At 52.5% G+C, this 12,010-nt stretch overlaps 1 protein-coding gene across 1 annotated transcript in view; it reads left to right on the top strand.

Moving 5' to 3' along the window:
• The window catches only part of SHANK2 (SH3 and multiple ankyrin repeat domains 2), a 499,586-nt gene that overhangs the window by 133,388 nt on the left and 354,188 nt on the right, over positions 1-12,010 (top strand). The window contains 1 exon segment of the mRNA XM_032490098.1: positions 8,653-8,730. Within this exon segment, the coding sequence (XP_032345989.1) occupies positions 8,653-8,730 (78 nt within the window).

Here is a 12,010-nt window from a genome sequence, read left to right as displayed (position 1 = left end):
GTTGATCTGGAAGATAGAGAATAAAGCCCGCCTCTCTGGAGCAGACCTCTTGATCCTGCTGAGAGCCAGGGGAAGAAGCGACAGGCTGTGCTCTGTTTGCGTCTCTGTATTCTTGCCGGCTTCCCACCCAGCACTCATCAGGACGGTAGCTGACAGGGGTCTCCATGGGGGATCACAGGGGTAATAAACCTCTGAAATTGAGAGTCTGTGGAAAGACGTCCAGACAGCCCCTCCCCTCAGATCCCCCCAACCAGCCTCTGGTGGCCACTGTTGGTTGTCACTCCCTGTGCAGTCCAGGAGGTGCCGGTTGGTCCGGAGCAGATCAGCTGGTAAAAAGTCAAAGCTGGGCTCCCACCCCACCCTGTATTCTCCTCCCCCAGGCTTTGGGGACAGGCTCCTATCACCCCTCGATGGGGCAGGATGGGGCCCCCTGGGCACCAGGCAGTCAGTGCACCCTGGTGTGTGTGGGGCGTGGTCTTTGGGGCATCACCCTTAAAGGAGGGTCCGTCTGTGGAGCCAGGTTCCAGCCGGCCCTGATGACATCAACGTCTCAGCTCCTTGCACTTTTACTAATTGCTTGCATCTCGGCTCTGCTCGGACTTCTGTCTGCCTAGACAGACTTGTTTCAAGAGATAATTCAAACTGGAAATGAATTCCTAACTTAGAATTTGGCGTATGGAGTAGTTCACGTCTGTGATGTTTGAGCGGAGATCAGCTCGATGCAGTGGAAATCAGAGCCCTGGGGGCAGAGGGTGGGGGTTTAAAATCCGGAGTTAAAGCCGTGGCCACCGTGCAGACAGGGCAGTTTGGGGCAAAGTAGTCAGAGCCCCGGTTTTGGCCTCCTCCATCAGGCCACGTGCGCACGCACAGACGCCACTGCCTCTGCAACTGCCCCGGCTGCACACCCATGTCCGCCTCCATTCCTCAGCCCGTCTACACTGCCGATCTCGTCCCAATGCTGCTGGGCCCTCAGCCTCCGTGTTCCCACCTTTGTTCTCACAGGACGCACAATCAAACTCCACCAGGCCTTGCTCAGGGCAGCAGGACACCCCCGAGGCATTGCCATGATCACATCACTGTCCCCACCCAGCTCCACTTCTCAGTGGCATCTTCTCTTGGTGTCCAGACCATATACTCCGTTGCCTCAGTTCCCCCGACATGACCTCAGGCAGGCCTGCCTGGGTCCTTCGGTACCTTCTAGAAAACACCCGTGGCCTCGGTCAGCACCTGCCAAGTCACCTCTCCCCTGGGCTCTGGCAGCAATTTCCATAGCCCGGCTGACATCCCTGGGGAGACCGTGTGAGTGGTTCCAGTAACAGCTCCTCCTGCTGTGTAAATAGTGCCCATCTCTCTGTGGCTCCAGCCTGAAGTCTGGGCGGCCCTCCTGTTCCTCATGATCTCTCTTGTTCCAGGTCTGGTCAGCTCCCTTCTGTCCCTTCCTGTCCTTGCCCTGGATGGCTGCATTCATCCCCAACCTACCTCCTGCCTCCCAGTCTTTACTCCCTGACTTTCCCCAGAACACCAGAGTGGCTTTATACCACACGGATCAGCCTGTGTCCCCTGTGATGAAAAGCTCCTTCATGTGAACCCGAAGACCCTTGTCCCCTGTCCAGCTCGTCTTCTGACCCCCCTTACTTCAGCTTCCTGCAGCCCCAGGGCCTTTGCACTTGCTGCTTTCATGCTGGGAATGCTTCTCCATCTGCCGCTTAGAACTCGGGGAAGGTCAAGGAGGCTGAAGGATGTCTATGTCCTACTAATAAGAAATGGGGGACGTGAAATGGATTTGTACACTGGATCCAGCTTGCTTTCTTTAGTTCAAGGAGTGTGGCTGCCTGTCACTCGAACATCAATACTTGAGAGAGGCAATGTTGATAGAAAGGAAAGTTGCTTTTAATTGAGATGCTGGCAATGTGGGGAGATGGTGGACTCAGCGTCCCCCTGAAAGTCCATCTCTGAAGGTTCTGCTCAGCCATGAAAGTTAAAGGGGAAAGGGGAAGTGATCTCAGTTAATCTAAGGTAGGCGGTCAGAGCTGCCACCACCCCACCACCGCTACGTGTGGGTGTGTCGACTTCTCGCGATCTTTTCTTTAAATGCTGTCTTGTTCAAGAGATTGCTGAAGGGGAAGCCAAGGAGGAGATCTGGTCGTCTGTTAATTACTTGCTCTTCGTTCCTACTTCTTTGATCTACAGAGAAAACCCACAGGTTAGACAAGGTATCCTGTGATCCGAAGATCCGAAAAGCAGGGGTGGGGTCGTCTGATTCAAAAGTTAGTTACAATGTTGCTAAAGTGACAAAGTGAAAGGGGTTTCCTGCTGAGGCGGTCTCCTGCAGAGAGCTACTTACACCGCCAGGGTGGAATCCAGGAACCGGTAGATGCGTGTTCTGAACCGTGAAGCATCCGTCTGTGCACACAGACACACGCACACGTGAGCGCGCGCACACACACACACGGGGTGTCGCTGCTGTGAAGCCGTGTGACCCCTTGCCCTTCAGTTTTGAGATCCCTGTGCAGGACGGGCTCTCGCTTTGAAGTCTGGTAAATATCAGAGTGATGGCTTGTCCGCCTCGGGGTTGGTTAATATTGACTCAAAGTCAGCCCTCTGTGAGAGAGCCGAGGAGTTTTCTGGGATCCTGGCTGGATTCCTCCCGGGAGAGAGTGACTGGCAGTGCTGGCGAGGGCCTATTCTTAGCTTCATAGGAAATAAACATCCTTTCTGATGGGAATTTTCTGCGGGGATCCTTGCTGAGCGGTGGGGAGCGTCTGCAAGGAACTGCGGAGTCAGGTTCTTGCCTGGGTCCGGATTGGCCAGGATGCTTCCTGGTGGCTGGGGATGGCCAGCTGGCTGGTCCTTCCAGGCTGCCCTCGAGCTGGGCCAGGGCACACTTAGGCCCTGTGCAGATTCAGTTCAGGGAGAGACCCCCCTGCCCCCACAAGGCAGCCTTCAGGTCCCCTGAACCCCCGCTGGGTCCCTCCCCACTTGCCACTCCAGGAATTCACGCCCTTCTGTCTTACCTGTGTCAACAAAAAATTAATCGGTTGATCTAAGAAAGAAATGGAAAGTTTTATTCTAGCCAAATTTGAGGATTATAACCCAGGAAAAGCGTCTCAGAAAACTCTGAGAACTGTTCTGCCTGTTAGAAATCATGGTTTGTATGAGTTTCTTGAGACACAGGGCTTTGCATCAGATGCATTATGGACAGTTCACGTAATCCACACCTAAGCGGCAGCCTGGGGGTCACGTGGCCCCTTACAAGCTCAAGGAGGAATGTTACCGTTAAGGAGTTGCCTTGCTGGTGCCAGGAGAACATTGCTCTTTATGGCTGAGCAGGTGTTCCTAGCCGACGGGGGAGGTTTGGTGGATCCATTTTGCAGGCACACTGTGCACAGTGAGGGCAGAGAGGAGGCCAAAGGGCAGAGGAAAAACTTTATGTTTAAATTATTCTTGTTTTGCCATAAAATATGAATTTTATTTCACATCTGCACCTGCCTCACCCCAAATTCCACCTGCTGAAATTCCACCTGTCCTCCTGGCCCTGTGGCTGGGGCAGGGCCAGAAAGTTCAGGGGCTTGTGTTTGAATAGGACTCTTGTTTACAAAACCTGCTGGGCAGGAGTTAAGACTCTGGAATAAAATGACACGACCCAGGGGGTGGTGGTATAGTTCAGTGGTAGAGCCCGTGCTTAGCATGCACAAGGTCCTGGGTTCAGTCCCCAGAACCTCCAGTAAAATAAATAAATAGATAAATAAATAAATCTAATTATCTCCATCCCCCCCCCCCCAGAAAAAGTCTTGTAAAATGACACGACCCAGGAGGAGTCTTCACCGGCCTCCCTCCAAGGAGTGTGAACTCAGGCTGGGATCCTGGGCCCGTCACCACTTGAACTAATGAAACTGAGCAGGACCTAGTGGGGCCCCCACTTCTTGTTTGTAGGACACAAGCTTCATTCAGCCTCCTCACCTTCCCTGAGCTCCAAAGGGCAGATTCAAACAGCTGCCAATCAGGGAAGACGGGAGGAACAGTCAAGACACAGCAACGCAGCTATGAAAGCCGGGTCCTGGCTCCTCCTCAGGGGACACACGTGACACTACCCTGAGTTCTTCTGCGGGAATCGAGGTGGAGGATGCTAACTTCAGGCTGAGTGCGAGATTCCTGAGCCCCGCCCTGTTCCCTCCCCACCAGCCAATCAGAAGAAAGCCACACCCCACAGCCCTCTCCTCAGACATTGCCTGTAAAGGCTTCTCCCCCAAACCATCGGAGAGCGTGGGTTTTTCCAGCAGGAGCTGCCCATCCTTGCTCGGCCCTGCAGTAAACCTTTCTCTGCTCCCAACTCCGGTGTTTTGGTATGTTTGGCATCACGGTGCATCAGACACACAAACTTTCATTTGGTAACACATAATACCGGGGCTTCTCTTTTAAAATCCGGATTTAACTGTACCCTAAATATGAAAGATGTGTTTGCTAAGCATAGTTAAGTCTTTTAAATTTTTCTTTTTTGGGGGTGGTGGGGGGAGGAGGTTTATTTGTTTATTTAACGGAAGGTGCTGGGGCTGGAACCCAGGACCTTGTGCGTGCTAAGCACGCGCTCTACCACTGAGCTCATCCTCCCCCACTTAAATTTTTTAAAATGTTTTTAGTTTCTTGAAGCATTCCCTGCATGCACGCTCGTGGGGAAAATGCAGTGTAGACAGTCTCAGGTTGCCCTAAGGCTCCCACCCCTAAACCATGGTGGGGCCCTGCCCACTGTGAGCCTGGGCCCCGTCTTGCACAACCACAGCTGTTCTGGACACAGCAGGGCTCCTGGCGAATGTTTCTCTCTGCTTGCTTTTTCTCTCCTAACCTCCACCTCCGAATAGGCTTCACACCACCCCACGGGGGCTGCCCCGCGGGCCTGAGTCTGCGGCCCCGTGTCCCTCAGCCCCTCCTCGGGGACCCACCCCAGTGTGGTCCCCGGGCCCTCTCTGGGCCCACAGTGGTCCACAGAGGGCAGCCTCCGTCCGTCCGGCCCACCCGCAGCAGTGCGCAGTCCTAATGTTACCCAACGCAGGTTCACGTGCCCGACGCACAGTGAGGCCAAACGGACGAAAGCGTCGGAGTTTGGAGCAGAGAAGGTTTACTGCAGGGCCGAGGGAGGAGGACGGCGGCTTGCACTTGAAAACGCCAAACCCCCGAAGGTTCCCAAGGCAGGTTTTCTTTTTAATAACTTTAAAACCTTTTTTAAAAAATGTATTTATTTACTTATTATCTATTTTTGTTTACCTTTTGGGTGAGGTAATTGGGTTTATTTTTAACTTATGTAATTATTTTAATGGAGGCACTGGGGATTGAACCCAGGACCTAGTGTGTGCTGAGTATAGCACTACCACTGAGCTACACCCTCCCCCGAGGGAAGGGTTTTTAAAGGTAACATTTGGGGTGAGGGCTGTGGGGTGTGGCTTGATCTGATTGGCTGGTGGGGAGGGAACAGGGCGGGGCTCAGGAATCTCGCACTCAGCCTGAAGTTAGCATCCTCCACCTCGATTCCCGCAGAAGAACTCAGGGTAGCGTCACATGTGTCCCCTGAGGAGGAGCCAGGACCTGGCTTTAACAGCCACACTGCTGTGTCTTGACTGTTCCTCCCGTCTTCCCTGATTGGCAGCTGTTTGAATCTGCCCTTTGGAGCTCAGGGAAGGTGAGGAGGCTGAATGAAGCTTGTGTCCTACAAACAAGAAACAGAGGACATGGGTGGATTTGTACGAGGAGGGGCCCCACAGGGTCCTGCTCGGTTTCGGGGGGAGCTGCTGGCCTGTCCTCTTAAGCAGCTCCCTAGGCGGGAACCTGGTTAGTTGCTCCACTGGCTCCTTCATTCAGCAGTTACTTCCTGAGCGTCCAGCCTGGGTGGCCACAGCTGTTGCCTCTGCTCTGGACTCTGCAGGTGGAGGTGGGCCAGCGGGCGGGCCCCGTGCTGGCGTGTGGCTGTGACTTGCACTGGGGCCCTGGTGTGGCCCTGCACCCACACGCACCTGATTGTCTAAATGCTCTTCCACAAGCATCATTTGCTCGTTCTTAACAGCCCAGCTGCGTCTGCTAGGCAGAGCACTCTTCCCATCAGTAAGCTTCTGATACCGGAGTGAAACAGGGGCGGGCACAGGAGGGCGGCCATGTCCCCGGTCTCGGACGAGTCCCTGGGATGCCCCCTACCAAGTGAGGGTCCTCGACCTCTCGCAGAAAAGAATTCAGAGCGAGTCCACGGTTGAGTAAACGTAGATTTACTTAGGGAGATACACACTCCATAGACAGTGTGGGCCCCCCCCCCCCAAGGCAAGAGAGAGGGGGCAGGGAGCAGCGCTGCTGGGTTTCATGTGCTAATGAGTGGGAGGAGCAGCCCAGCTGCTCCGGGGGAGGGGCGGGACTCCCAGGAACTGGGCCACCGCCCTCTCCTTTGACCTTTCGTGGTTAGCCTCGCAACAGTCCTGGCACCTGTGGGGGCGCCGTCACCAGGCCAGGGCACTGCAGCGTGTGTAATGCAGGCTCGAGGCTCCTGGAGCCGGAGGCTCCGCCTCAGTGGGCCTCCGCGTCTCCTAGGAGTTGCCTTTTCTGCCACCTTGGAACTTTCTGCTGCATCTTTACTTCAGTGGCTGTGTCCTTCCTGTCTCACTTCCACTAGTCTCTTTATCTGAGGGTGTTTGTCCCCACCCTCCTCCATAGGGCTTTCAAAAAGGGTGGCCCCTCTGGGCAAATAGTAGATGCTCACTAAATGGGCTTGAATAGACTCCTTTTCGTAGTAAGAACACACAAGAAATGAGCATTGGCTGCCTTTTAAAAACCATTAGAAAACACAAGTGCAGAAACCAATAATAACAACAGGTGCCTCCTGCTTGCTCCCTGAGCTTTCCTCCTTCCTGAGAAAGTAAATCTTGTTCATTGGTAACGACTTTGCAGACATATTCTTTGCTTTTCTATGATACAGGCTCTAACGTGTAAGTGAAATTAAGCTATATTGTTGTTCTGAGACTTACGTTTACTACTGTTGTTCTTGTCAGTTTGTATCAATCTACCCTGCCGCAGCAAAGAATGTTTTACAGGGGACGGTATGGAGATTTCTTAAAAAACTAAAACTAGACTTACTGTATGATCCAGCAATCCCACTCCTGGGCGTGTATCCAGAGAAAACTCTAATTTAGAAAGACACCTGCACCCCAGTGTTCACAGCAGCACTGTTCACAACAGCCAAGACATGGAAACAGCCTAAATGTCCATCAACAGATGACTGGATAAAGAAGCTCACACACAAACACACACACACACACACACACACACACACACACACACACACACACACAGGAATATTACTCAGCCATAAAAAAGAATGAAATAATGTCATTTGCAGCAATGTGGATGGACCTAGAGATGATCATAGTAAGTGAAGTCAGACAGAGAAAGACAAATATCCTATGATATCATTTATATGTGTGTCGACTGAAATAAATGCACAGCCTAAAAGTTGAGAGTTATGTTTTATTTGGCGGGAGGACGCAAGCCAGGATGACAGCCCCTCAGATGGCTCTGAGGGGCTGCTCTGAAGAGGTAGGGGAGGAGCAAGGATATACAGGAGCTTTACAACAGAGACCAGGTATTTGGAGCAATAAAAGATGACTTGCTATCTAAAGAAAGCCAGGCATCTCAAGTTAAAGAATGTAGTGCTTTTCTGTGTATGAGGAAGCAAACATTTGGGCTCAGTGAATTCATTCCTTTGACAAGCATCTAGCTATCTAGGGCCAGTATCCTGTCCTTTCTTATTCTGAGTCCCCTCAGAGGGCACCATGGGCGGGGCTGCAGGCTGGTCTTCCCTGGGGGGTGGCGGCAGCTGCTAATGACTTGATGGTTTCAGCATTCTTTGTTTACTGATACGGTTTGCAGTATTTTTCGTTCACATGTGGAATCTAAAAAAATGATACAAATGAACTTATTTACAAAATGGAAAGAGACTCACAGACATAGAAAACAAATTTATAGTTGCCAAAGGGGAAGCGGGAAGAGGATAAATTAGGAGTTTGCAGATACTAACTATGATATATAAAATAGGTAAACAGCAAGGTCCTACGGCAGCACGCAGGGAGCTGCATTCAGTAGCTTGTAATAGCCTAAAAGGGAAAAGAATCTGAAAAAGAAGACATACATGTATAACCAAGTCGCCTTGCTGGACACCTGAAACTAGCACAACAGGGTAAATCAACTCCTTCAGGAAAAAAGGTTTTATTTGTAAAGAATGTTCTAGAATGATTCCCACTTTCCCCTCTTTTAGAACATTTTGCCGCCTCCGGGTTTTCTCTTCCTTTCTTTCCTTTCGTGGTTTACTTACAGGCTTTAGATTATTGCATACTTTCTACCCACGTGCAAGGTTCTCTGTAGACAGACTCTTAGAAAGTGCAGTCATTCGCTGTGGGGCTGTATGTATTTTAAATTTTTATAGATTCTGCAAAGCTGCTTTCCAAGGTGTTTGCAGCGTTGAAGCTTCAGGGGACCGCGCGCGGGGCCGTCCACCTGCATCCGGCCGCTCCGCTGACTCTGCATCTTCATTTCTCTAAGTTCTTGTGAGCTCTTCCTCTGAGTGGGCTTCTCTGGAGGATGCTGGAGTCACCGCTTTACAGATTTCCTCTCTCCACTCTGCAGGACAGCTGTGCCCGAGTGCTGCTGTTTCGAGGAGGAAATAAGGAATTGAAGAACTACAACAGCCAGACCCCATTTCAGGTAAACAGGGGCTCAAACACGTGGGATGCTGTGGGTCCGTTGCCAGGGAGGAGACCCGCGTTCCTGCCCGTCCTCTCTGCATCTGGGCAAGATCTCAGCCGTTTGGTCCAGGGTGGGGTCTGTGTTTGGAGCTGTGTCCCTGGACCTCCATCCCGTAGCGCCCAGGCTGCCGTCCTGTTTCACTTCGCCTGTTCATACTGGTTCTTCCCGGTTGGACCAACCAGCATGACGGACTGCAGCGATGCCCCTGTGTGGGGGATTCAGGAGGGCAGCTTGGGAAAGGCAGTGCAGACCTGGGTGTGCTGATCGTGCAGCTGTGGGGCAGTGCTGGCTCGCCGCCTGCCTGTGGACGGGGAGGGCTCCGTGAGATCTCCCGGGAGCTGACTTGCCGTCCACCCAGTGCCCCAACTCGGCCCCGCTGTCCCAGGGCAGAGGGTGAAGGACCGTGGTGTTCTGCTGTGGCTGGAGTGAAAAGCCAGGGTCCTGATTTTTTTTTAATTGTGGTAAAATGGATATTACACCAAATTGACCACTGTTACCATTTCGAAGTGTGTAATTCAGTGTCATAAGCAGATTCACAATGTTGTACTGGCATCATTTCTGCAGAGTTAAGGACCCTCTTGTCACCCCAAGGAGAACTCTGTACCTGCGAAGAGTCACTCCCTACTCCTCCCGCCCGAGGCCCCAAGGTGACCACTGATCTGCTCTCTGTCCCCGTGGACGGGCCCCCTCTGGGCACGTCACACGGATGGAGTCACACAGTAGCTGGTCTTGGTGGCCACCTTCTGACACTCAGCACTGTGCTTTCCAGGTGGGGCTTGTTCTTTCATGGCCGTGTAGCATCCCGTGGTGTGAATGGCCGAATTTTGCTGCAGCTGACCAGGTGATTTAGGATGAAAAAGAAATTTCTTTTGGCTAAAACTCTTGAGTTACAGAAATCCTTTTTGATCCTGAACACAGTCAGCTGTCTCCACATGAGCTGAAAATTGAGGTGACTGTGGTTCTTTTTCTTCGGAAGTGATTTTTGCGTCTTCTCGGGCTGAGAGAGGCCTTTGATTCAGAGCTGGCTTCTGCAGGTGACTGCACCAAGACTCGCCTCAGATTTTACTAATAGGCAGGGCTCGGTGTCTCCAGAGTGAATGGGCTGCTCCGCGGGGAAGGTCCTCTTCCCAGGGGGCCCCTCCCACCTCGTCGGGGGATGCGTCTGTCCCTTTGGGCTCAGGTGTGGCTTGGTGATCTTGATTTAAAGGCTTTTTTTGCCATTAAATAATATATTTTTGAGCCTTTTTTTGGAAGTCAAAACGTTGCTTTAATTGCTTAGAAAGGGGGAGGGTATAGCTCAGTGGTAGAGTGCGTGCTCGGCAGGCACGAGGTCCTGGATTCCATCCCCAGTGCCTCCGTTACAAACAAACAAACAAACAAAACTAGTTACCCCCCTCCCCTCCCAAAAAATTGCTTAGAAAACGGCAGCTGATGCCCTTTGATTCATAGAAAGTGCTTGGATAACATAACAGTCATTTCTGCCCTTCTGGGCAGAGGCTGGTAACTGCCATATGGCGTCCAGAGAAGTGGTCATGCATGGCGTCCAGGCAAAAGGGCACGTAGCTGTCTTCCCAGTCAGTCCCCACTCCCGTCCCCACACCACGGGCAGTGACCACCTGGGGCGGGGACACCCCTCCTTCCGGGGCCCTAGCGGGAAGCTTAGCGCGTCCTCTGGGCTGCAGCAGGGCCGCAGCTCAGACCCAAGGCCATCTGTCCCTATTTTGCTAACAGTCATCGATCAAGTGCTACCCATGGTTCTGGAGGACAGTTACGCAAACACGCTTGAATAATAGGACTCTGTCCTGCAGACGCTGCTCTTGTGATGCCCAGCACGGACCCCCCCGACGGCGCGTGCCAGGAGCTGGTCCCCCTCGTGCTCCCGCCTCCTCATGCTGTCACGGTCCCGAGAGACTGAGTTCTGGGCAGCCTTGGCTGCAGAGTGTCCCCAGCATTCACGTCTCACGCTCAGCCCTTCCGTTCCCAGAGCTGAGGAGTGAGTCACTGTTGAGTCTGTGGGGGAGCGATGCCTCACCGCTTCATTTGTCAGGGATCAGGTGCCCTCACCTGGAAAGCCTGGGTGATACTCAGCTGCTGGGTGAACATGGGCTTTTCTACGAAATCTTGGAATATTTGACCGAGTTCATCTGGCCAAGCCTTTGCTCAGTGATTTTATCCGAAGGCTGAAGCAGCAGCAGCAGAAAAATTAGGAACTTGAGCGAAGTGCGAAGTCTTAGGCCTCCCCTCGGGTGCCCTGACTCGAAAGCTCGGGGGGCAGGCGTGGGGCCCTGTGTTCCAACAAGCCCCCAGGACCCGGACGCAGTCTCAGGTCTGAGAGTCAAAGGAGAGACAAAGGTGACTTTTCTAAGGAAGAGGAGGAGGAGGAACACCTACAGCATCACTGGGGTGTGCCTTACACAAGGACGAGGATGGTGGCAGTTGTCCGAGTCGGCTCTGGCCGCCGTGACAAAGCACGCAGACCAGGGCCTTCAGCAGCAGGCACGTCCGTCCCACAGGCTGGAGGCTGGAAGTCCAAGGTCAGGATGCCGGCAAGGTTAGCTTCTGGTGAGGGTTCTCTTCCTGGCTCTCAGATGCTGGTGTTTATTCTTTGCGGTGTGTAGACAGAGGGGGTGGGGGGAGGTTTCTGGTGTTTCTTACTCTTCTTGTAGGAATAGCAGTCCTGTCTGATCGGGGCCCTATGCGTATAGCCTCATTTGACCTTAACTTCTTCCCTGAAGGCCCCATCTACAAATAACATCACAGTGGGGGTTGGGGCTTCAATATATGAATTTGGTGGTGGGGGGGGCATAATTTAGTCCATGGCATTGATGATGGTGATTGTGATGATGATGGTGGTGATGGTGTTGATGATGATGGTGGTGGGGACAATGATGATGGTGGGGATGAGGATGGTGATGATGATGGGGATGGTGATGGTGATGATGGTGGTGATGATGGGGATGAGGATGGTGATGATGGGGATGAGGATGGTGGTGATGGTGATGGGGGTGAGGATGGTGATGATGATGGTGGTGAGGATGATGGGGGTGAGGATGGTGATGGGGATGATGATGGTGGTGAGGTTGGTGATGGTGATGATGATGGTGGTGAGGATGGTGATGATGATGAATCTTCCTAGCTGCACATTTAAATTTAAAGCTCACCAGTGCTCTTCTGTATGTTCTTATTTAATGTTCAACAGCCCAAGAAGGTGGACATTTTCATGCCCAGCTTGTGGGAG

The sequence above is a fragment of the Camelus ferus genome, chromosome 10 (genome assembly GCF_009834535.1).
Source record: "Camelus ferus isolate YT-003-E chromosome 10, BCGSAC_Cfer_1.0, whole genome shotgun sequence".
NCBI classification, from domain to species: domain Eukaryota; kingdom Metazoa; phylum Chordata; class Mammalia; order Artiodactyla; family Camelidae; genus Camelus; species Camelus ferus.
The sequence above is the reverse complement of the archived record's forward strand: the minus strand, read 5'-3'. Positions and strand labels throughout refer to the sequence as shown.